Below are 26599 nucleotides of genomic sequence, written 5' to 3' on the forward strand. Positions count from 1 at the left end.
ACCTGACTGAACTTTGATGAGAATAATTTACCAATACTCCCTGTGGGCTCAGAGACAGAGCACCAACAATTACATTTTATAACTGTAAACTGCACACATTTACCAGCAGCACCTGAGCTTTTTCCTAAGYACACAGTGGAGGAATCTTTTCCATAGAAGTTGAAACAATGGCATTACCTGTTGATGAGGTAAGTAAAATTTGTACTATGTGTGCCATAGTGACAAGATGAAACAGGTGAAGATCTCCAGTGCCAAGACTAACCCCTGAAAAATCCTGACAATGTATGGCAGGGAAAGAGAGCACCAAGCTTACCTAAGAAAGAAAATAAGAAAGTTGGTACATTCCTTTTCCTTTTGAATCTTCCCTTTTCCTCTGCTCATGCTGCAGCTATACCCCTTGAAGGCAGCATATCACATAAGGCTAATTTTGAAGCTAATTACACAGATATTATTTAAAACAACAAGAATTTTCTATCATGAGAGTTTTGAGTGTGTTTGGCTTTTTAGGTTTTTTAGTAGGGGTTTTTTTTTGTTGTTTGGTGTGGGGGGTGGTTTTCATGTAGCTTGGTTTTTTTAACAAGCAAAGGGTATGCATTCTGTCTCATTTTATCCCTTCTTATTTATAGAAAAGAATACATSAAATTAAAAGTCTTCAAAATATATCAAGTAGTGAGAAAATATGAAAACTTAAACATTTTAAAAAGTTCCTAACCCAGAGTAAAGTTTTCAATAGTTTTCAMTTAGTGCCTACTGGATCAAGACATTATTAATATATATTAAGAAATACTTACCAATAAGTGAAACATGTCAATATCAAGTATGCAAGGAAGATTCCCATTTTTTTCATTAGGCACCAGTGCTAAGTATTTTGGAGACAAAAAAACWTTAATTGAGCATTTATACATGAAAAGATTGTAGTGTACTTCAATCACAAAATGAGAGCTATCTCCTTCATTTGCATGCTTAAAGAACTTAAAATACAAATGTATCTGCTTTGGCCAGAACAAATTCAAGAACTGGGCAACATCATTGGAAAAGACCCTTTCCTACTTTACCATATTAAAGCAAAACAAACCCAGGCAGCCATTTCTACTCCCATGGTGACTTTCTTTCATTGCCTGGGTTTCCAGTGGGACATAAAATGAGACAGTGTCTCAAACTGACACAGCAATAAATTCAAACAATAGTGACTAAACAGGAACACTAACATTTGTCTGTCAGACAGCTGCTCAAATGAAACTTTTGTAATTGGCTGAACTTCACAAGACTGCCTCAATTTGCCTTACATAAATCATTTGCCTTACTGACTCAAAAATGTACCACTAGAGTCTCTTAAATTCATAACTTTATCTGTAAGTAAGATAGAGCTAGGTGCTGGTTTCTCCCTCTCGGTAGTATTCACAGTAATCACAAAGTATTAACCAAAGCACTCCAGACAACAGAAYTTCTGACAACAGAAATTCACACRCTTAATAAATGMCAAGCACCTTCATCTAAATGCAAACATAAATTAAGTGTTTTGAAAAATGTTACAAGRTATTTTAAGTAACAATCAAGGAAAAGGTGCATACTGCTTTACACCAAGCAGTAAAATCTGATTTGCAATAAAGCTGTAGCCCTGGGGTATAGTTTCACAATGCAGCTAATAAGCATTAAACTGCCAAGTTTAAAAACWCTACCACAGTAAAAAATAGTCTCATCATGACAACTTAAAAATACTTCAGGTGAAGGCTGCTGCATTGCTGGCCAAAAAATTAAGAGCTGAAAACATGTGAAATTTTGAAGCTATTTCTATTAGCAAACATTTCACTACGACTCAGATTTCAAATGTTTTTCCTTTTGTAAGCATATAGCCACAGATCTCAACCCAAAAGTATTAAGAATGTCTCTATCAAAAACATGACCAGAGCAAGGMACTTCCAAAACCAAACTTATTTTTGATGTCATCTTTATGTATCATTTATAGGATACAGACAGATCAAAAGCTCATAATTTTCATTATTCCTAGTCTGGAAAAATAAAATAGAAACATTTCGTTCATAAAAATATGAACAGTACAGTTCTTTCTGCCAGTTCAGTTGGAAGACAGTTTCCAACAGTTCAGCTGGAAGGAAGGAGAGCTTTGAAGAATCATTGACTCAAGTTTTCAAGAAAACCCAAAACACTCAGACCACCACATACTACAAAGTTCCAGTCAAACAGCCAGCAGCATTTTCTCTTCTGCTTCACACAGAAAAGAAGCTCAACCATTAATGCTACAAACTGATGCCAATTAAGTTTTTGCCCATAAAGCTGCCAAGTGTTAGTTGAAGTAGCTGGCATCCATCTACTAGTAATTTCAGTGTATGAATGCATTTTAAAAGTTTCTCCGCTCTACTGACTGGAAATATTAAAGTTATCCCATTTTATAATACCCTTTCAGAAGAACAGTCCTCTCATGGGCAATTACTTCATTAGGCTGAACTTCAGACTTTTCATCTGGATCTACTAATCCTTTAACCTTGGAACATTTTTGCTGTTCTCATTAAAATTCTCAATTAACATATGACATTACATTGTAAGTCCTGTCTTATCACAGATCCTACTTTTCAAAYAGAAAAGTTTGCAGATATATTACAGACCTCTGCAAATATCCTTTCCACACTACATTGATCTTAATTTCTTCATCTTTAAAGCTCTAGTGTCTAATTTTTATGATGGACCACACTTCCTTCTCCTTAGCTCTAGGTATCTTTCTCTARGGAAGAAACAACAGAGCTCCTTCATAGCAAAATATACTTCTCTTAGAGCTGAAGACCAAAAGAAATGTCTTTTTTCTTGACTTAACACATGTAGGTGAAAAGAGTAGCTCCTATTTTATTACTTAAAACCACTACCTAAAATAATCTTCTTCTAATCAATACTAACAGTCATTTTGAAAGCATTTATCTGTATCTTCACAAAAAAAACAGCGTAAGGTGGCAAACTTACATGCTAATAGAGTACAAAAGTGACCCTGTACTGCTGAAAGAGATGAAACTGTCCAGTGAGCTGCTGCAAATCTTGTTAGTGATGTAAGGCAGTCATCCTTTAAAAACAAAGAAAAATTAACAYTGTTAATGAAGTTCGTCAACATGAAGAGATCTTTTGACTTAACAGCATTCTTTTCAGGCCTCTCAACTGCAGTTTGTAGGGGCAGTTTGACTGTGTAAGTATATGACAGATACTTACGTTTATGGTAATATACAAGTTCATTTTGGTATTCTTATTTTGTTACTATAAGAAACTGCAGCCCTAAGAAATTATATTTATAGGAAAAAATGTAATAGTTTTGCTAGATGTGATTTTTAAATAGTTTAATAATCAGATACAGATCAACTATAGAGTAGGATCCAACAAATAAAACTATCCAACCATAACTTAAAAYGTAGATATTCTTCACTAACAAAGCACAAGTCCCTCTTTTTTCCACCAGTTCAGAGAGGGATTGCTACTTGCTCCTTACCTGTCGACAAGGTAAATGACCAAATAATGGCTTATCTTCATCAGCTAAAATACGTTCTGGAAAAAAAGAATTCAATGCTGTGAGTTTAACTAAATTTTACAAATTACCAACAAAGGAGCCAAATCAATAGATCAGTACCTATAGTCTGTATCGTGTAAGCACAGCTGCCCCAGCACATTATAGGTACACGTGGGTCTTCCTCATTTGGATGAACCTTCAAGCCTACTTTGTATGTTGCCGTACCAAAAGTTGTCAGCATCTCTTTTATGCTCTCAGAATAAGGATTCCTGAAACAAAAAATACAAGATTACTAAATAATTCTTTTCTCCACTGGCAGCATAGTACCTTTAATGATAAAGCATTCACTCCACAGATGAAAAGATGGATTTTTAAAATTTAACTGACAACTCCAATATCCTTCTTTGGATCTAGTATTCTATAACATCTTTTTTTTGTGACAGGTACAATCCCAATTTTTTTTTGATAATTTAATTGGAACCAGTATCATTTTTAGTGTTAAGAATATCTAATCTTCAAAGACAACAAGGTTAAGGCTAAATTACAAGAAATGTGTGTGACTGATGGTTAAAGCTGTCATCAGTTGTGATAGGAGTCTTGCATTTTGTGTGCAGCYGGCAGACAAATGTGTGTACTATGTCACAGTTTTACTACTTTCTCTTGAAGTGAAGAGCGTGTAGAACCAAACACAAGTACAATTTAACAGCTGAAAGTACATATTACTGTACACTCCATTTCATAGTCTTCTTTCATGTTTTACATGCTATGCTGCCTATAATGATGAATCCTTCACCCAGCTACAAGCAGTACAAAACTTAATCTTCATGCCATAATTTATATAACAGCCACATGCTTCTGCATCACAAATTAGCACATCCACTTCTGAAATTCTACTGCGTTACTGAGGACTTGTGGGTTGGACTTCAATATCATCATCWTTATCATCATCATGATTTTAACTTCTTTAATTAAAGCAAAATTCATATATTTGCCTTAATTATTGAGACCTTCTAGCATAGAAGTTACATTTTATTTTCATGTTATGATTTCATAATGAATTTTAAATTATTTATAACTATGTAAATACATACTTCAGTTTGAAATCTGGTCTAAATCCTTCAGGTAATTGCAGCTGATCCATTTTTTCAGAATGACCAGAATGGCCTGTACAAACAAAAAGTAATAAATCACTGATTATTCACCTGTATGTAATTTCTATATTACAGCAAGATGCAGAGGCACATSAACAGAAACTGACATTCCAAGCTGTTCTTGCCACTTGTGCCATCATCTCTCAACTTCACTGTGGCAGAATCAAAGTGCTTGGTCTTTTCCATGAACATTGTAACATTTTCACATACAAATAAACAGATTTCTTCAAACTTACTTGCACAGTCTTCATTTCGAAGTAAATGCAGGGCTTTTACTTGCTGGGATAGTGTTTTGATCCACTGAGTTAGGTTTGGTCGGCCCGAAAAGTCTAACCTGTCAAAGAAAACCCCCAAAAAACTGTTAAAACCATCTGYAGACAGAATTAGCATTTCACAGACATTCCAACAATCGTGTTTCTCAATGGGCTCTTTCTCTGCTGCTCATGCATTTTTCTACATTCAGYTCCTTTTCTGCAGGTTCTGTGCTTTCCTTTCATACTCTAAATTCRATAATATGCAGTTACAAAGTAAAATCCATAATACAAAATAAGCAGACAGGCAATSCACTTGAGTTTATCAAAACAGAAGACAACAACCATTCAGGAAGGTCTTCTGGGATGTAGCTGGTTTGGAATCTTGTTTTTTTTTACATTTGTTTAGGAGATTTATAAACCAAACTGACCTGTTAAACAAAACTCTTGGTGGAGGAAGCAGAGGAATAACAGTGTTGCTCAAGCATTCACAAAGTGGGCAAAGGAATTCACCATTTTCTACATCATAACTTGTGTGTACTCGTAGTCTTTGYTGTCTTCGCTGCTCTTTTGCTTGGACTGCATCAAAATACCTTCACAAAAGGGCAAGATATCAGTGCCAAATTATTAACATTACTTGAACATAGAAATTCAAGAATTCTCAGGAAGACAGTTTTGCCTTTYCCCAAACAGAGGTAAGAGAATTATCCGAAACAAAAAGCTCTGCCCTCTGACTGATAAAGTATTAGTGATTTTGACTGCCAAGATCTACCCTAGAGTGCTGAAGTTCACTGGGCTGTCAAAATCATGGTTAAGTCTGAGCATTACATGTAGGAAAAGAGGGGAAGAGGTAGAGAGAAAGTTGAAGAATTAAAAGAAACAAAAACAAAACAAATAAAAAAGACATTACAAAACAAAAAGAAATCCCACAAGCAAACAAAAAATGCTAAACAAACAAAAAACACAAACAAAACAAAACAAAAACCAAAAACCCCAACTTGTTTTTACATAAATTTTTTAGGAAGATGCCATAAGCATTATCCTTGGACATTTTCTATTACAGGCCCCAACCAAAACAGCAGCAGCTGAAAAAACTGTTGGCTGAACCCTTTATGAAAAAGRAACTGAATTCACTGCTTTGCTGAATTGTAACTGCTATTCCAGAAGCCTTTGATGTGGTTTAAAGCATGCCCAATGATGACCCCAAAATGATCTGAACACCTAAGGGCATTTCCAGGAGATAATGGCAACCACAAAGGACTGTACACRAGCTACATAAGAAGATTAACAACCTATCTTCAGTGTGCAGTGACATCAAAGACCACAAATGAAACCTGTGCACGATCATAGCCACAGAATCTCTGAGCTCCTAACACTTTTCACGCACAAGGCAGATTTTGAAAATAGGCACTTCAGAAGCCATGCCAAGGAGCAAAGTAAGAGCCTAATCCAAGTCAGAGGCATGAATGGTTTGCATTTGTCATGTGGAATTGGAACCACACAGCACTAACTATGTTTATATGCTTCCAAAAATCAAACAATAACTGGAAAAAGCTTTATTAAAATTCTGAGRAAAAAGACAGAACTGAGTTTATGTTGAAGATGAACTTGAACTAGATCACAGATGTTCCTACTTCAAATTAAACCTGTTGGAGGAACTAAGAATGTGAGGGATGCACTGTCATTTAAAGCCTCAGTAGAGAGCAGAAGCAGCAGYWAAAGCATGTCTATSAGTGAACTGCAAAAAAACTCAAAAAAAGATTAGCCTCAGATAWACGTGCACCACAGGGAATTACGCATTGGGATAAACAGGCAAAGGGAATGAAAGCTGCCATGTATGTCTTTGGATTCTTCTTCAACACAGCAGAGTAAATGAAAATATGACAGCAAATGAAAATAATTTTTAACATGTTTACAGCATTTGATTTCCTCTCCTTTTTTTCCAACAGAAAGCTGTTTCAATCACTTCCCAAAATTCCTTTTCAAGTTTACTACATGGTAGGAATTATGCCATTAAAACTAGTGCCATTAGGCAAACTGATAACAACATGTTATTTCAACTAAGAACTTAAAGCCTTTTACCTTTGCCAACAATGAGCATGCATAATGTGTCCACAGCTACCCGTGTGTGTTCCACATGACAGATCTGGGTGCATGAATATAGGGTCATAYTTTTCTGTATTTAAAAGAAAACAGAACAACTTTGAAATAAATATTTATCAAAGACCTAACTGCAGATTTGTGTTACCACATTTGCTAAAGCATAAAACACATTACTAATCCACAACAACCTAAACTGCTTAAATCATTTATAAGTATTAYCTTATTTTGGTTTGAGTGTATGTACTGCACTTAGGGCTTCAAATCACACTTTCAGAGGTGGTGGGACTTGATAAAAGTCCCCAAGATCTACCTGCAGTTTTGGTGGTTCAGCACCATCAAACAATGAGTCCAAAGGCATTTTTCTTCAGAGTGAGAGTGCAGAACARTTCAATGCAGAGATTTCTATGTGCTTATTACATACAGAATCCAGAAAAACCTTTGTAACAATGCCCTTGCTTGCTGTGATCTGTTTCACAAAGTACCTAAATCCAAGACTTTTTTATTATCACTAAGAGGCCTTTCAGATGATATAACCAAGAGGAAGAAAATGTACATTCTGTGCTYTTACAGCACTACATTAACACCTCCTCTCTCTAATGTTACAGGCATGATTTAAGAACAAACACTTCTAATTTTAACGGTTATAACAGTTATAAATAATTTGTCACAAATGAATGACAACATTTAGYTCATGCCTCCCAGTGATTTACATTATTCAACACACACATTCTTACYTCCCTAAAAGGTGTGTATGCCACTAAAACTCCTCACTATGGGAGTTTTGCCACTGATTACAATGAAGCCATTCACAAACAGTTAACATAAGAAGGCTATGTCACTGTCTCCAAAGAACAAATTCTATTGTCACAGTGACCCCAACATTCTTCAATATTTAAGACAGCTATGAACAGTACTTACCAGGGTCTGGAGTAATTTTGTTTCTATTTTTAGACAACACAGTTGACCGCTGAATAAATGCTGCCAAGACCATAGCCCTGCTGTCCACTTTAACTTCTTGCTCCTCCTGGCACAATATGCACATAACAACCTGTCTGGGTTCAGCTACTCTAGTTTGCTCTGGTCCCAAGGCTGTGAGTTTTGCATCCGAAATTACAGGGCTAGAATATTCAAAGRATATTAGTGAGCAAATTATCTGAAAAACATTATAATTCAGATTATGATTTAAATGTGTTTAGTGAGTTTCCTAAATTTATGATAAATACTCTCTGACAAAAAAATAGTTTTGGCATTTACACAACAATTCCTATGTGCCCAGAACTAGCATATATATATACATTCCAGAAAAAAATCATACCCTCCCAATAGCATAACCCACTTTAGTTTAACACAGGAACTGAATCTGCAGCCCTCCATCATCACCATCCCTTAAGTCTGATATGGATTTTGAAAACACTCCCAACATCATTAGCTTTCTTTAATTCATATTTCYAACTACAAGCAGATTTTCTTCCAGATCTTCAGCAGATATATAATTAGCTATTTCAAATTTACCATATTTAATAGCATAGTCTCTTCAGCATTATTAATAATTTACTGTGTGATTTTGTACAAAAAATTATTTGCCTGCGTACATTTATATTTGTCCCACCATTCTGACAGAGAGGGGGAGGAAAGCATTCCATTTACTGCTGATTTTTTTGCCTCAGAAACTTATGAATAATTTTCCATCAAGATCAAAAAAAAAAAAAAAAGCTTTTGCAAGCAGTAACAATAGGACAGTCTGATGTAAACATTAATGGGAAAAAAATCAAACAAGATGCCTTTACCTATTTTCATGGGCTCCAGAGGTTGAAGTATCCAGCTCCTCCAGAGTTTGCTGAAAGAGTTCTTTGTTTTCATTAATGAAGTGCCGTTGCATCTCTGACATTTGCGCCATTATTTTTTCCCTGCGCAGTCTGGCAATCTCAGCTTTTCGTTTCCTTTCAGCTTTGTCTTTATCACGTGAACTCTGAAATTGTATTGTTCACTCAGTCATTTTTAAAGTCTTGTTACAACAGATCATTTATTTTAGCTACTGCTAAGTGTAAATTGTACTAACCTCCAAACAATGAAAATCTCATAAAAACACAAAAGGAAAGGCTACCAAAGAGTTATTTTGTGCCCTCTTCTCTTTAGCTCTTGTTCAATCCCAGGCAAAACTGCAGATCTAGAAGGGGAACTTCTTTCTGTCAATCTTTAACTGTATTTTTTATTTCTCTTCCCTTTAAGCATTCATACAATAAAAAGGTAAGAGAGTGACATGTCTCATCTCTCGTRCTGCTCTCCCTCCACATCAGCTGCATTCCTAAATGCACTACAGTTCCAAGGTCTGTGAGCAGTACCTAGAATGTCATATTGAGCAACACAAACCAGCAGAGCTAATCTGGAATGACCTGCATGGTGAAAATATATAGATAGCCTTTCCTCTAGCAATTTTCCGGGGAGTCTGAAATTATGGGAAAAGCAGAAACATTAAATCCTATGATCAGAACTACAGACAATTCTATGGAGTAGAATTGCAAAAGATTTGGACTACAATACATGAAACAAAGAAAAACAGTCCAGGCACTCTATCAATAGGTTTTTCAAACATATGAGTTGAACTGTGAGACAGATTTTCAGAGGTCACTGACATTTTTCATGTTTGATTTAGAGCTACAATTAGAAATGCAGTTCTTTGCTAGTCACCACCCAGACCTGYTCTAAATCAGCTGTTACAGATTATAGTAGGAGCTTTTACCTCCTCCATAATATTTCCTTCTGCCTCGGCCAAGGGAYTTGAAGAAGAGCTTTCTCTTAGCTTTTTAATATTATTAAAAGTCTGTAAGAAAAAAAGATAGCATTTAAGTTGTTTGTGACAKGAGAATATAACTGTGTATACTATAATGCTGACCACACAATGTGCAGTATTGGAATCCAGAAGAGTAAAGCTGTAGGTACAACAAATCCACATGGGAAATAAGGAAATCATGACAACATAATTAGGAAAATTTTAAAAAAATCTTATTTCCATAATTTTCAGTGGTAATATAAAATACATTTACCTTCAATATCCATCTGATCATGTCCTTGTGCACTTCCAGATGAGGTGCATTTTGCAGTGTTTCTAGCATAGCTAGTATGCTAGGGGAGTTATTGGGTGCCTCTCCTGGTTCTGAGAGAAAAATTACAATGGTAATTGATCATACCATTACTGACAAATTAATCATTCACTAACATTAAAAACAAGAAACCCCAGTGCCTGTTCTGAAACGGAAGAATTCCTTCAACAAATAGGCAAAATACATAACTTTTAATTCCCCAGCACCACAAACCTTTTCATGAATAAGCTCTAAATCCTGAAAAGTCTTGCTCACTGGCTATGTTTTCCTACAAAACAAATGCACTGTATGTGCTCYCTTGGCTGTTTTCATCTTGGGAGCAACCATGTAGAACTTCCAGGATTTTATTTTCCACTACTTTAAATGGAATAGCSTTAGCAGCTTTCATGCTTTAGCCAAAATTAGAGGCATTCGACAGAAGATAAAAAGGAGAGTCAAGATGAAAAGATTATTTAAGAATGAAACTATGATTTTTGCAATTGCAYCTGATCATGTGCAGCAATCTTTGCTAAAATGCTACTTAAACATATCAAGAATCAGATCTAGGGAGAATTATTCAACTTTGGATTTCTCCCCTAGAAAACACCTTTATGATYGTACCATCATAGAATCTACACATGTGTAAAGTGTCTATCTATAGTCAACTGTGTAACATTTTGTTGGATAAACAAATATACTCTTCTGGTAAATACTGTTTCAGAAGAATAAAATATGAGATCCTGGCATTTTCAGTTATTTCAAGTTTGCTATAGATTCAAAAAGAAAGGCATACTTGATATTTTCTGAGTGAAGGTAAATGTTACAACATTCTCCTCACTGAGATTCTCCAGATGTTGTTTTTCTTCTTGTAGTGCCATTCCAATCAAATGCAAAACCTAAGTAAAAATTACAAATTCTAGTTATTTTCTTAAATAATTCATTCATATAATCTCATTATATAGTTTGGGTAATTCAATAAAAAACCAGGAAAGTCATATAACACAGTTATATATTAAGAATATATTTGAAGTTATTTCTATACACAGAATTCMAAAGCTACATTACACAGGAGCAACAGTGTTTGTTTGAAAYGTTGCCACAGAAAATCCACATTAAATACTTGTATCATTCTGTYTGCTGGCCTGACTAATGAGTGAGAAGTTAGCACTTCTTATCTTTCTCCCTACCCACTTTATGTCACTATTGCAAGTCTCTGGACAGAAGCATGAAGCAGACTTTCAGTCTTTTTTTATACACAAAATCTACTGACAGAAAGTTATAATTTTAAAGTTAAATTTACTCTCTCAAGAAAGACATTTTAAAATAATGTTAATTTTAGGTCAGTGAAAAGCTGTAATCTCCTTGAACTTAAAAAATGTCATTACCCTATTTAGCACTATGATAGTCTGAACAGCATTTTGAAGCTGAAATACTTAATTCTTGGTGGYGAAATCTGGTATGCTGTATCAGCCATTTTGCAACCCTATACAAATTGGCAGGATGCTCTAGACACAAAGTTTTACTGATGCCTGGAATCAACACTGACACCCATTAGGGAAAGGATAATCACCTGAAAATTTGTAACAGAAGTGGAATGCAACAGACCAAGGTGGAAAAACCTGATGAGTTTTGAATTTTTTTAAAATTTGTTTAAATAAGCAACATTCAATTTCTCCATAGTCAATCACATCTATTTAATAAGATCTCATTAGAGATGAGCCACCTCTTGCAGATGTTTCATATCAACCTTTACAAGTGCTTCCAAGACAAAAGTGTTTGACTTGGGAAAGATGCAGCCCAACTGCATGGCACCATGACAGACAAAGTGCCACGAGTTTCTGAGCGAGTAATAGATCCCTCATGAATTTTTAAGAATGGCTAAAGATATTTTAGTTTAGTCAAAAAAAACCCTTATTTTATTCAAACAATTACTCCAAGGCCTAGCATTCTTAMATTACCTAAATATAACTACATTGTTGTAATTTATAATACCAATATAATACCATTTTAAACTTTTTTTTCATTATAAAGAACTCTTTATGTTAATTTAAACCTAGCTGTAAAAGGTAATATACACACTCAGTAAGACTGGATGTCTCAAAACTGGAGTTTCATTGCAAAATGTTATTTAAAAACCCATCAATATTTTTGAAAAGTTAAATTTGGACCCTAAACCAAGAACTGTGACCAATATGAACAGCCCCTGGATGGCAGCTCACCACTCATCTGTGCACACCCCAGAAAATTATGATCATGACCCCAAAATCTATAAWAACCCTCCAGCTTTCTAAAAATCATTATAAATAGCAAGCAACCAACAGCTCAATTCCCAAAGCTGATACATTTTCAACTTAGAAAATTCTTTTGTGCACTTTCTTGATTTTTTCCTGAAGTGATTTAGTCTAAATGGAAAACAAACATAGGAATATCAAGAAAAAAATCCATGTCTGCCTAATATGCAACAACTCAGAAGAACCATTTCTCTACCAAAATAAACACTATTGTTACTGATACAAGCTGAATTCTTCCCTCTGTGTATCCCATTAGAAATTTAGCTAGATCTTCCATTCACTTTTAAAAATAAATTGCATCAGAGGCAGAGGGGTTTCCCGAGTTGTTCATATCATGAAACACTACTTATTCCTCATTCAGAGTATTCTGGATATTTTAGACACCAAGTAAACAATTCAAATCCATAAAATCATGTTCAAATGCTATAATAAGCATTCCTCCAATAGAAGAAGTACTATTTTAAATAAATAACCCTTACCCTTTGCAGCATGGACTCTGACCAGGCATAGCCATTGTGTTCCACTGCCCACTGCAGTATCGTTCCCATTATGCACAGCATGACATCGGACTGCAGGATATTAACCAGGCTGGCAAAAAGTGGGCAGAAAGGAGGAAGAGCTGGTGGTGGAAGTGCTGAAAGGGGAATTTGTGTGTTTGTCATTTCTTCAAAATTTGCAACACCCATATAAAATGTCTAATTTAACCAAGGCAGGGGGCTGGAACTAAAGGGCCTTCATGGCTCCTTCCAATCCAAACCATTCTAGRAGCCTAAGGCAGAACACAGCTGYATGATAAACAATGTTGCCAAGACAGGCTGCAACATTCAACGTGGCTTCTGTGTAACAGAAGAGACAAAGCAATAAGCTGCTCAAAAGGCTGGGTCCATGACAAATACAGGGAGACAAAAGGGAAATCACTTCATTTCCAACCAACTTCTACTCTAGACCAGGACCAGGCTGTTARAYTAAATGGCAGGGCAATGCACAGCTGAAATGTGATTCCCTTTTCTCCCATCTCCTCTCAAAAATAAATACCTGTATCTTCTCTGTTCTGTCTTTTCAGCTTTCTTTGTGCTTCCTCTGCCTGAAATAGAAAAACAATGTCAGCATTACTCAAAATCTGTACAAATATAAAACTAYATAAAAAAGCATTCATGCTTTTTACTACATTGTTACTGATTCTTTTCCCTTTTTCCTAGCCTTGAATAAACATGAAAGCTTTCATTTTTTTTCAGTTTGTCTTATGTTCTACTTGTAAAGTAGGGCACTCAACTTCAAAATTAATCTTCCCTCTTGAGCCAGCCTGGATTCTTTTCCTAACACAAAATTGTAAGGCAAGATTGAACTAAAATGGTAATTTCCATAAAGGTAAGGGAAAATACATAGTGTTTTGAATACTTTAAGTAAAATGAGACGCAACAGAACCCACAGGCAAGCTCCTGAATGCCCATTGGTTTCAATAACTGTATAGGGTACAGGATCCAGTGGCGCAGAAACCACTGCAAAAATCTTGGATAAATTTTCTTAACATTCTCAAATATCCAGCTGATAATACTACTTCACAGAGGCAAGCTTTGGAAAAAGGCAAACAAAAAAAATATACAAAATAAACCCCAGGAAGTTAAACTACTAGTCACCTTTGATTGCTCTGCCCTTGAGAAGTGATAGAAATACAGATTGAAGTTCTTGGCACATTCTGGTTTTAATTCATACAGCCCTCTGCCTGTTAAACCAGGTTTCCTATGAAAAACAAAGCAAACAACCCACTTTATGTCTATTGGTTCTTAACATCTGAGAATAAACAGTTAACTAGAACAGCTAACAAACACTGCCTAATAGGCATTCTAGAAATTAAATAAACAATTGTATTAAGAATTSTGCATGTGAGTAAAGCCATGGGAAATCACCATGACTCAGCCCGCTTTCACTCTCTCATTTTCACTAATTTAGACATTCCATTTCTAAAGCTGAAACATTAGAATAAAGAGAAACATACTTGAAACATGCCACTTCTTCAATCACACTTTCCATCCCTGTCTCTCTGTTCTCCTRCAAGGAGTGAAAAGRCAAGACAGTGTGTTACYGCAGTTCTTGCAATAAGCACYTTCAAATATCATACAGTACTAGAGTAAACATGCAAAATGAATGTAGTACAAAGTCATTTTACTGGCACTCAAGAGAACACTAAACCACAGAATATGAAAACGCATTCAAGAATACCATCTCCACAAAAAATATTTTTAAAAAGCCATGCCATTCTAAATGCTTAATTTGTACTGCTTTTCCTGTCATTATAAACTCGGRTGTAACAGTAGCAGAAGAGTAAGTTAGCTTACTCAGCACATTTTTAGAATACATACTCTGTATTTCTGGTTTCTAGGCCTTTAAATTGAAATAAATACAGGAAAGTTAAAAGACCAGTTACTGAAAAATGGTAAAACAACCACAAAAGGCAGCATGAAACATTAGCTYAAATGTGTAACAATACTTCATACACAAATTACCTTTTAATATYCCCATTCCCTTCCTGCAATATTCACAGCAGTTAACAAACTGGCAAAAAGTATTTAKGACTGACAACAAAGYTTAGAACACTAGCTCAAATCCCAGTTTGCTTTTCATGCAATCTTAAATTATTCTTGAGTAATTTGAAAATTTGACTGTTCAAATTGTTTCAGTTTAAAATACTCAGGAAAAAAAAAATCAAAATATATCATTAAAATTACTACCAGCAGAGCAAAATACTAACTTTGGAATTTTGACTGTTTTCAGAAATAATTTTTAAAAGATTGCTTAAAAAATATTAAAAGAAAAAAAAGAAAGCAAACTTTGCTGTCCTACAGAAGTACTCACAATAGAATTCAGATAAATTATTCTGTTCACGTAAATGAAGCATTTATGTTACACAATTCATAATGCAGTGTCTGATTCCATGTCTTTTCACTTATTGTTAGGCTTTAAAATGTAACAGCTTATATTTCTGGATAGTTTTAACAGCCCACTTYCATACATCTAATTCAGGGTGTACAAGCAGCCTGCAGAAACTGCTGGCCAGATGGCCTGATTAGAAACAGTATAAAAAAGTGAAAGGAGCTGAAGAAGCTCTCAGCTTCCTGCCTCTTTCAGATGTTGTTCCTTCTTTGACTCTTTCCTACCCTTGCCCCAAAAACTATTAATCTGTACTCATGCTAACCTTGCTCTTAGCATAATCATGCTGCTCCCATTCCACATTAAGTGACATGAACTTGTGTAAGAAAAGTTTTCAGCAATCACTTTATAAAATCTGAGTTGGTTCCCCCCTCCACACCAAAATACTTACATCTTCAGGCAGTGCTTTTACCAATTCACTGTGAGCCATTGGCCTGATGCTCAGCTGATGGATGATCTCTCGCTTGATTTCATCTGTTGCATTTACCTGTCCTATTCCAGGACTGAACCTTTCCCCTGTAGAAATAAAAGACACTTTTTATTTTAAATCATTTTTTTTATCTTTCTCTCTAAGTTAAAGGCTGGAACATAAGGTGCCTTCTGTGCAATCTTGTGTTCACCCAGCAGCGTTCAAAAATTCCTTATATTAATCTCAGCTAGTTTCAAGGCTTTTCTCCTAGGAAACAAGTCAGAGCTACAGGATGTTCACAACAGAACTGAACTTGAGATGTCATTGAAGAATGTGCATTCTAGACCATTGAAGATCCAGAATCTAAAAAATTTATTCAATATATTAAATATATTCTTATTTACTTACCAACAATCATTATAATGAGGTATAGCATCTCTTCTATAAGAGTGTTATTTTGTTGAACAACATCCTGAAGAAAAACAATGAAAAAAAATTACATTTTTCAATAYGAATAATTATTCCATATGCTGAAAACACTTCTTCAGTGATTCCAAATATTGCTTTTTTTTCTGTCAAATTGAGCTATGCTGAAACAGTCATAAGTGAAAAAATTATGCAACACTTTCTGACATTTACCAGTTTGACAGGTAAAAATATTTATGCATATTTTCAAACTGGACAAATGAAATTAAAATAGGATAGGTTTTGCTCTTTTAGCAAGGAATAGCTCAATACAACAGCATCTGATACACTTTGAAAAACAAAACTACAGATTTTCCATTGCAGTAGTACATAAAATACCTTGTTAGTATTTTCTGTGCTAAATCTTTTGCCGTAGTCTGGAGTACTAAATATCTGATAAAGTTCAAAGCGACTCAGCATTATCATCAGGAAGTGATTTGGATCCATCATAGACACACCTGTCTATTAAAGAAAAAAAATTATAAATAGAAAACAGGCTGGGTGTTATCATAACATGTTTATACATTTATATATGATGTTCTGTATATTCTTTATAAAATTAACTCTTCTCTCAATCCTATGCATAAAGACTTAAATACTAAGCTTACTCCCTTAGGGCTCAAAAAAAAAAAGGTGTAAGCACATCTGACAAACAGAATCCTATACTTTATCAAGAATTGCTGATGCCTTTTAAGAGCATCATGTAAAATATTCAGGGTTATTCTTTCTATCTTAAACAGTCTAAATAAAATTCCATGAAAGACTTTGTTTCGTTGTTTTTAATCTCTAAAAGTTTGTTCCTGCTGGCTTATCTTCGAGAAGACATAATATTACTTAGTATATATCACTGAAGACTTTAACAACAAATTCCAACCCTCWAAAGAAAGTCTTAGGATTTTAGTGCAAAACTTCCTAAACCTTGGAAAAAAAATACTGAAGTTTCAATGTAGAACAAACACTGACTTTCAGAAATTTAAATTTCTGGAAATAATTGGCTAGAGTTTTACTGATTACTAAAAAAAGTATCTAAGTTTACCAATTACAAATATTTTTTGTTAGTTTACAATTGCTAATGGGACCTCTTCAAGACAGAATAATTTCCAACAAAGCTGTAGGGTATCTACCCCATGGGCTGTTGAAGATGGTCAATGAACATTAGTGGTAGGCCAAGCCTCAAGGAAAAATATCTGAAAGCAGAAGCAACTTGGGGCATCTTTATCCTATTGGATATTGCTAACTCTAGGGAAGATTTGAGAAAATATTTTGCTGTCCAGGTGACCTATGCACCCCAAGGTGCAAATTATAGATTATATTGCTCTCAGTGTAGAAGTATTGCATCAGTGACAGAGCTAAACAGACTGCCACAATTGCAAAATCTCTTCTGAAGGGAAAAAAAAAACCCAACACATCCACTGAGTACATTTCTGACAACATGCAGACTTATGCAACTGCCAGCACAACCTTTTAGCTAAAAKATTACATTCTTCAAGATAGCATATATGCACCAAACAGAAAATTCTGCACTTACAAATTATAGTTGAAAACCAAGTATTACAACAACAATTATTTCCTTTACAAGTTATTCCATAATGATACAGATAAAATAAGAAAGCTGAAGTACTTCCACAAAGAAATTCGAGTTTTTTCCTTAAAAAARTTCTGATGAAAATAAAAATACACACATACTGTAAAAATACTTGAAAAAATGCAAACTAGTATACATGGTTACCTGAAGCATTACTATGTCCTTGTCAAACATCTCCCTCCTGCACTTCACATTATGATAGTAATAAATCTGAAAAAAATACCCAAAAAACCACTATCATTAACAAAGACAATATTTAATCTAAAATTATTTTACTTCTGGAAAAATAAACATGCTATACTGTGTTCATAAACAAAAAATGAATCTGTGATTTGAAAAAAATTATATAATTATTTCTATATGCAGAAAGCTTTTTTTTACTTAGCATAAGACAAGCACATTTGCTGGCTGAGTTAGAAGCCAGACATTAGTGATCTAATGTCTGGATTGCATAAACTTAGAAGCAAAAATCTTCTTGACCTCTTTGGCTTACGTTTTAATGTATTTGTTTAGCAATTAACTGTTTAAAATTCACAGAAGAAAAAGCCTTTGCAGTTGGAGAAATGTTTTTTCTTCGCTCCATCAATTGCTCTTTAATCATCTGAGATACAATCTTTCAGGAATTGCCAGTGTCAGCAAAATGCTAATATTGTGACAGAACTATACTTAACCCAAACCATCCTGGAATGGAACTCAACAGGACTGAGCCAGGCAACAGCAACACCATAATCACTGCATGGCACTGAGRGGTGGGAAAGTTTGATTCTACTACAATTGAGGAAAAATAAATACAGCTGACAATTTCTACCCAGGACTGGGAACAAACTTCAGCATGTTCAAGTCCCCTCTAGAGACATACCATTTCCACCAGAATTACATAAGGACAGATAGGCATGTCTTTCCTTTCTTCCTCAGCCTAATAATCCACACACATAGATGCCCATTCCTATCATCTGGGAAATATCCAAAAGGAGYTGGCTGAACCTGAGCTCTCCACAGCCAAAGTAAAGAGGCTGTGGGAGCCATRTATCTCAACTAAACCAGGCTCTTAACTTCAAAATTATGACAACCAGAGGAAATTAACATGGAGACTTATTTCACTACCAAAAGGCTATGCTGAAATTCCAGATTTGATGTGTGTCTACAGCACTATGTGCATTGCTATAATTGTACATAACTAGAGCTCTTTTTGCTTTAATGACAATAAGGACATCTACTTATAAGGATCCTTTAAGAGTCAAGAAGTGTCAGAATATAACATAACTGAGCAGCTTAATTCAGTCTCCTAGAAAACATGCATTGCAATTATCTAATGAAGATCAGGGCTGGTGGGACTGAGAACTTTCTTGCAAATAAATCAAGTTAACACCGTACAGAATTAAACCTATTCCTGTTGGAATCTAAGTCTTGCTGAGAAAATCACTTGAGACAGAGACCACCTGGTGGGTGGTACTGACACCATTGTACCCAATTTTATAGCCATTATGCTTGAAACCTCTAATTCATACAAACACAGAGAACATATGTTTAGAGATGAAAGGAGCCAGTCTCCAGAGGTATGAGCTAAAAGCCAAGAAACATTAAATTCTACACTGCTTCTAATGCTTCTGTGAGGGTCTTTGGATTTCAATTACTTCATAAATATAAATAGCCAAAATATCATAATGMTGCATATTTTTATATCTGGGACACTTTCATGTGGAGGTGATGAATGCATTACCACAGATGCACAGATTTAATTCTGCATTTCCAMCTGCTGCTAGACAGTACACAGTAAAAAAGCTAGAAGTCATTAACTGCATTATACTAGAACTTTTTTACACACAAAGCACTAAGTTTAGTGAGTACCATAGCAGTTCTGAAAAAAAGCAACTTCTAAATAAAAAATCCAATACCAGTTTAAAAGCAAAAATATTCAAATTATGTCAGTGCTGATACAATCACGTACCTCACATAGCCGTCCATAAGACTGCCATAAGTAATATTTCAAATCAATACAGAAAATGAAGGTTTTGAGGTCTGAAAGACCATGAGCTCCCTCTGTACACCACCCTGGTGAGGCCTCACCTCGAGTGCTATGTCCAGGTCTGGGCCCTTCACATCCAGAAAAACACTGAGGTGCTGCAGTGTCCACAGAGGGGCAATGAGCTGGTGAAGGGTCTGGAGAGCAAGTCCTGTGAGGAGTGGCTGAGGGAGCTGGAGAGGAGGAGGTTCAGGGGGAACCTTAYTGCTCTCCACAACTGACTGAAAGRAGGGTGTAGCCAGGTGGAGGTTGGTCTCTTCTTGCAGGCAACCARTKGCAGGACAGGAGAAYATAGCCTCAGGTTGTGCCAGGGGAAGTTCAGATTGGACATTGGGAATTATTTCTTCATGGAAAGGGTTGTTAAAAATTGAAGTGGACTGCCCCAGGAGATGGTGGAGTCACCATCCCTGGAGGTGTTCAAAAAACAACTGGACTCAGCACTCAATGCCAAGGTCTATTTTGACATGGTGGTGTTTGGCCAAGGATTGGACACAATGACCTCAGTTCAACCTAATTGATTCTGTGATTCTCCTGGGAAAGTTATCAGGAAACAGTGATTCTACAGYTACTATGCACTTACCTGATTAACAAGAGAGAAGCCATTCCTTCTCCACATCCCTGCATGCACTTGGGCACATAGGACGAGGCATCGCAGAGGATGTTCTATTAACATCGGTGGGCTAAGTTCGCTCTGCATTAAGAAAATGCAATATTTTCATGTATATCGAGAAAATAAAAGAAAATGGAACTGAAATGAAGGATGATATTTGTGATCATTAAAATATTAGGGCACTACAGAAGMCAAGCAAATCCAACAGAAAAGTTAGATGAGCCTATTCACAATCTTTCAAATTGTTGTTAACCACCCTTATATCCTGTCTTTGCTCCACACAGCTACKGCACAAGGGCTTTGGTTTATTCCTAAAGACAGCAGCTTTCATACTTTAAAACATCAACACCAGCAATTTAACAGCACTGTAATTTAATTTCTTTCATTCAAAGGTTAAGTACTACTTCTTCCCAAAGACACTGAGATTTCTTCTCCCAGTTAGGTTTTATCCTCTATTATTTTACTTTTTTTTACTACCCCTTAAAGAAACAGCGTATCAATAAGAACAGGCAGAAAGCAAGAAACAGTTGGGGAAGAAAATTAGAACCCAGCCYGAAGAGAAGGAATCAGATCCTGTCTGGGGTTCCTAAAAACAGCATCTTCTACAAAAAAGGCATTATGCAACCGGAGTTAGTTACTTAGGAGAGGAATACTGATTGCCTATGCTCCAGTCATGAATATCTGGATATTAATCTTTTAAGARGTAATTTTATCTACTAAAGATATTYTCCCTGAGTACAATTCATAGCATAAAGGTCCTTTGTTTTATTTAATAATGACCAATTTCACRTTCAGCATTAATTATATTTAATGAATACATTATATGTAATTACTTACCAGGGGTAGCAGCTCTGGAAACTTATATGCCACCTCAGTTTTACTCAGCAAAACATGCAAGCCTACATAAAGACATGAAAAAAAATATATAGATTACATACAATACTTTTTGTAATTCACATAGAACAAAAAAGTCATCTAATTTACTCTCAGACCACTTTCTGRACCCAGCTACAAGTCTGCAAATTTATCACCTTGTAGCTACATGGCTGTTTCCTGAAGAAACATGTTACAAACAATACATTTTAAGAGAATTAMAGTTTTCCCATTGGATCCGTTTAAAWCTYGYAGTACAAGTGCAATTTTTGCCTTTCTTTTRACTCTGTCATGTCCCCTCAGTGACAGCCAAGAGTGCTTGGTCTCTCAGGACAATCAACAGCAGATACCTCAYCCTTTTTATCAGTCCTTAGAGGTTTATAAAAAAACCTCAGGAACCAGAATAAGGCCCCTACAAAATACATGAGGGTTTTCTGGTTTGCTTTGTTTTGAAGTTACAAGTACTTTGCATAAAGATTCAAATATTCAAAATTACTCGATGCTGAGCTGCAAGGCGCCTTACCTAAGAATTACCTTTTTCACTTTATTACTTGTGATTTTATTGTTATCCCATCTTTCTGGTTCTGTAAACTAAAATTCACGAAGCTTTTTTTCAACACAACTGTTGAACAAGATAGGCACAATACAAAGGGAAAGTCATAGCTCAATTYTCTGGTGACACATCTGTTTGATAAATCTGTTCTCTAACAGAATGTTGATTAGTCTGYTCAATCTGACAGCTAAACATATTCCAAAACAATCAACCACAGTCCACATTTTGTTGCAGTYCTCTTGCATCATCCAAGTGGAAAAGCAGCAGTAGCTGCCTAYAATACAAATCCAGAGGCATGAGACAATCTCCATCAGCCTGAATGAGCATCAGCTCTCTCCTCTTTGGGAACATCTCGCCTAGAGGCTACCAAAGTTAGAAAATGGCCAAATTTCATCCTATTCAGGCCTTAAACTATGCTTGTGTGGTTCTTCATGTACACACAAACACAAATCACATTTATACAACATTTTTCATTTCCTGAAATATTTTTAAATTCTTCATACCTGCAAGTAAACGAGAAACTGGGAGATGAATGCTAACTTTTTCCTGAGAAACRCAGTATCTGATGGTTTCAACTGAATGTCCACACATACTGAGGACAATAGGCTGTTCTCCATCAGTAAACCCACTATGACACTGCATCAGTACAGTCAGGCATTTCTTGTAAGCTTCAATCAATACTTTCTCCTAAAAGAAAGATTGCAGTTTAGAGAGATTACAGAAAAAATAGAGCYCTGAAAAATAATACAGTCAACATGGAAAAGACTAAAGGGTTTGGGGTTTTTACCTTTATCAACAGTCATGTAAAATTAAGATAAGGAATTCAACAAAAGAGCCAAATTCAGGAGGGCACAAATTGCAAAACTCATACTGGTATGTCTGATTAGAAAAATACCCACAAGTATATTGTTTGGGTTTGAGGTTTTTTTGTAACTGAGATTATGRTAACTTTTTGAGCAATGATCATGCTAGGCTAATAAAACCTGCACATTAACTAACAGTAACAGACTAAAGCCAGGCTGAATGTTCAAGTATTCTAGGATCACTTACTCCACAACCATATTTTACCACGGTTAAGTTCTGTAATCCTGAAACTGGAAACACTCATGGAACAGACACACAATTTATAATCAGGTGGTATTTTAGATCCAGGGCCTACCTCTCTATTTCCTCTTCTCTGAAAATGATAACCTGATACTGTTGGGATAATCACAATCTTCACATGTGTGACAAAACTCCCTTAGTATTTGTAACAGGCTTAACCACATTCTTACTAACCATACTAGTACTGAAATACAGAAAATATCTGCATTTGCTCATAAATGTTCTAGGTCCATGGTGAAGTTGTTTTTAGGTTAATGTTTACATGTATTAGTATTTGGCTTTTATCACTCTTCACATAGAAAAACAATTCAGAAGGAACTTACATCTAATGCACACCAGTCCTGCATCATTGAAATAACAAGTGTYAATTTCATCTGCAGTGTAAATGCTGCTTCCCACTCTGGTTCCATTTCAATRTGTTGTCCTACTTGACGAGTTATTGGATCCATACCCTAGAACACAAAGAATTATGCATTTCAACAATGTATCACTGAAATACATTGGCAACACTAGCAGAAGGGTGAGACAGTAATTAGTTCACCTTATAAACATACTGTTGATGCAAAGAACCTCGGGGGAATGAAAGGGAATGAAAACTCAAATAAAGAAGTTTATTTGTGTGTCAGGAACAATTTAATCCTCAATACAAGGAGCAATGCTGCTGACACATAAGRTAGATCAGATTTTGCTCACACAGTCAATTGTCTTGCCTCCACAAGTGCAAAATACGCCCCAAATTACACTTCTGCTTTTGAACTGTTCTTCCTTTTTACTGTCCTCTACAACAAACCTCATGATTAAAAAGTGAGGCAAGATGTTATGTTTTAGGAAAACACAACAGCTGAAAAAGTGATACTGAACTGAAGTTATAAAATGAAGAGTAAATCAAATTTCCTCTATTTTGACATCATGATAGCTAACTTCCTGCTTAAATTTTGCCAAATTTTGTAATTCACAGATTTACATACCTGCATACATTTAAGTAATTCTAAGAAAGCATCAAAACCCTCCAGGAACTTGCGACGCAAGTCATCTGACCACTCTGTTGGCTTACTTATCAACACATACCTGGGTAGATTAGAAAGATGCAAGAGTTAATTGTAGAATTTTTTTTAAACTTCTCCGTTTATCAAATCAGCACATAGTTAGTATACTTACTTGAGATCCAAAATAAGGCTCTGGACACGTCTGAATTTGAAAGCCTGCAGAGCAGTGTAACGTTCAAACTGAAACCTGCCCTGGATGTCACGGTGCCTTAAGTGGTCCATGAAAGTTTTGATGATAGTGGTCATGAGATTCTCTTCTGTTATTAGCATTCGAGCCTATGCCAAAGTACATTGAAATTTGCTATAATTAACAGRCACAGCTAACAGGATTTTCACACTGCACCAGGAATATTATAAAATACATCAGTTTTTTTATCCAAAATAGCTAACATCAACAATTAAACAGAACATTGAAAAGCCATTTTTTCACAGAATCACAGAAGACAAAAAAAAAGGAATCTAGTAAAAAATTATCATAAGCCAGATTTCTTTTTCAGATCCCTTCTATACACAAGTTTGTCTATGGTAAGGCTCTGGTTAACCTATATAATTATGACACAAGACATGTTATTATGTGTCTTATAATTAACTGGCACCTCCCTTTAAGTATGTGTTGTCTCCTCYCAGATTGTTTAAGTATATGAGCCCTTTAGGGGAGTGACAGCTCTTCTATTTTCTGTTTATAAACTGCTGAGCACTGTGGTGAGCTGTGTGTCTTCTGAACTGGTAAGGAACTGCACATGCAATTTCCACATGGAAATTCCATGAAATGACCTGCAATTCCCCTCAAGAGCTTCTGCATGTATCCATGTATTATATTAAATCAGCAMAGTCAGACCAAGATTGTCTTCCACACCTAGCCTAACCCCAATCAACCCAACTTCACAACTGAGGAGGGGGCACTAAGTAATTACTGCCAGCTCCTACTTGTGAACACTTCCAGAACTCCTCCATTCTGTTAGTTCTCCAGGTTAAATGGGATAAGCCTTGAAGTTCTTGGATTTGGCTGGTAGACTCAAGAAGACTGGCTCCTATGACACTGTTTCTTGATTAGAGCTTCCAGGTTCTACAGATGCTAATGATAATTCAAAATAGTTCCTAAAACACTACTGGGGGGGCAGGGGAGAACCTAATTATTAACATTTTGCCCTCAAAAAATCATCACCAAAAGAGCTGCCCATCCATCTTCAAACCAAAAAACCTCAGATCCTTGAGAGCTCAAATTCTYACATTACCAAGATCATGTTACTGGAGGACAGTAGGATGGTTTGCAATCTTCAGCTTATTCACTTAGWTAAGAATGAATGGCTATAAATATACTACAAAATAAAACTTACTTCGTATGATAGTAGCTTATCATAATTACTTTAATGTCATAAGTCTATTCTATCATTCCACAAAAACAGTCAAAATGCATTTGCTTTYTTTACATGCTTTTAAAGTAGAACACATACAAAAGGGGCACTCCAATTATTCTGTCCTGGGAAATGTTTGAAATTACTTTTTAAAAGTATGTATTGATACACATATTGTACTACCTTATCTGCCAAAAGGAAAAATACCATTACCATCTGAATAAAATTAATTATGTCTAACTGTAAGTCTGAATATTGGCAACATTCTTATTGAAAGCATCAAAATTAGAAGAGGCAGCACAATATTGTCCTGAAYGATGGGAACAAAATCCTGAGTTCCTGTTGAATTCCCATGAATAACGTCCAKCCCTAGCAAACTGAAGATGTTTGCTCAGTATTGTGACTGCCATGCTACTATTGAAGTTCAGAGTTCAATGAAGTTTATTAAATTTCTGAGGATTCAGAAGCATTCATTTTTTAAACAATTCTRGGTATGAAAATCAGACTTTTATTCCAGTACAGCTCCAAATTTTGTCTAGTTTATAATATAAGCAAAGACAGACTTAAATGGAGACTGGACAAAAAAAAAAAGTTTCTCAAACAAGCTGGTGAAAGACCAGCAGACTTAAAGTGAGCTGGGAGAAATCACAGTGCCTGTAGCACTGAAACAAAAATTAACTGGAAATCTGACAGAAGGTACTGTCTTGAGACTCAATGTACCAAAGGAAGTAGGCCACATCAGGAGACAATTCTTGCTTGCACTTGTGTTGATTGGAAAAATGAATATAAAGTGGATCACCTATAAAACTGCACCAGAATGGTGCTCTAAAACCATGATTTGCAAACTGTAATACAGATTCCTACAAACAGTAACTCAGTATGATGAGGAATTTAAATGTTATGTGTGTGTATCTCTAAATAAATGTGAAAGCACCTTTCTAAAAAAAAGTAAAAGAAAAACCAAAACCAGCCCACTCTGGGAAGCCAGACTGAAACTTCCAATGTTGAATGCTTAAACTTCTAACAATGTATGCAAACAGTCTGACTGCTCTGCATTTTCACAGTAATGTTAAAGAAATCTGCAGCCTTGATTTATGAACCTTGAGAGGCTTTTAACAAATAAAGATTTCCTTTTTTGGTCTTTTAGTACTTACAAGAGAAGGCACTGTGAATATCTGTATCGAGAGGTCAGCAATTGAGAGCTCTCTGTCGTGGTCATCTTTCATAAAATCACTCTGCAATCGCTCATAGTTCTATTAAGAAGGAGGCA

The 26599-nt window shown here is 35.6% G+C and overlaps 1 protein-coding gene across 2 annotated transcripts in view; it reads right to left on the reverse strand.

Moving 5' to 3' along the window:
- Nucleotides 1-26599, reverse strand: part of UBR2 (ubiquitin protein ligase E3 component n-recognin 2) — a 55139-nt gene that overhangs the window by 7432 nt on the left and 21108 nt on the right. The window contains exons 11-39 of one of the 2 annotated variants that reach the window (XM_057367679.1): nucleotides 26484-26582; nucleotides 24087-24250; nucleotides 23897-23996; nucleotides 23252-23380; nucleotides 22328-22511; nucleotides 21236-21297; nucleotides 20369-20479; nucleotides 17910-17975; nucleotides 16520-16642; nucleotides 16124-16187; nucleotides 15698-15822; nucleotides 14375-14427; nucleotides 14016-14118; nucleotides 13414-13462; nucleotides 12858-13012; nucleotides 10881-10983; nucleotides 10052-10161; nucleotides 9748-9828; nucleotides 8795-8976; nucleotides 7926-8125; nucleotides 6987-7080; nucleotides 5336-5497; nucleotides 4890-4987; nucleotides 4594-4666; nucleotides 3623-3771; nucleotides 3485-3540; nucleotides 2971-3067; nucleotides 792-859; nucleotides 178-313 (exon numbers count right to left, since the gene is read on the reverse strand). In XM_057367679.1, the coding sequence (XP_057223662.1) occupies nucleotides 178-313; nucleotides 792-859; nucleotides 2971-3067; nucleotides 3485-3540; nucleotides 3623-3771; nucleotides 4594-4666; nucleotides 4890-4987; nucleotides 5336-5497; nucleotides 6987-7080; nucleotides 7926-8125; nucleotides 8795-8976; nucleotides 9748-9828; nucleotides 10052-10161; nucleotides 10881-10983; nucleotides 12858-13012; nucleotides 13414-13462; nucleotides 14016-14118; nucleotides 14375-14427; nucleotides 15698-15822; nucleotides 16124-16187; nucleotides 16520-16642; nucleotides 17910-17975; nucleotides 20369-20479; nucleotides 21236-21297; nucleotides 22328-22511; nucleotides 23252-23380; nucleotides 23897-23996; nucleotides 24087-24250; nucleotides 26484-26582 (3196 nt within the window). The remainder of the gene's footprint in view (nucleotides 1-177; nucleotides 314-791; nucleotides 860-2970; nucleotides 3068-3484; nucleotides 3541-3622; nucleotides 3772-4593; nucleotides 4667-4889; nucleotides 4988-5335; nucleotides 5498-6986; nucleotides 7081-7925; nucleotides 8126-8794; nucleotides 8977-9747; nucleotides 9829-10051; nucleotides 10162-10880; nucleotides 10984-12857; nucleotides 13013-13413; nucleotides 13463-14015; nucleotides 14119-14374; nucleotides 14428-15697; nucleotides 15823-16123; nucleotides 16188-16519; nucleotides 16643-17909; nucleotides 17976-20368; nucleotides 20480-21235; nucleotides 21298-22327; nucleotides 22512-23251; nucleotides 23381-23896; nucleotides 23997-24086; nucleotides 24251-26483; nucleotides 26583-26599) is intronic. The other variant, XM_057367680.1, reaches the window with a different exon arrangement.

This window comes from Malurus melanocephalus, unplaced genomic scaffold, assembly GCF_030028575.1.
Source record: "Malurus melanocephalus ecotype Western Australia unplaced genomic scaffold, MMel_1.1 scaffold_82, whole genome shotgun sequence".
In the NCBI taxonomy this organism is placed as follows: domain Eukaryota; kingdom Metazoa; phylum Chordata; class Aves; order Passeriformes; family Maluridae; genus Malurus; species Malurus melanocephalus.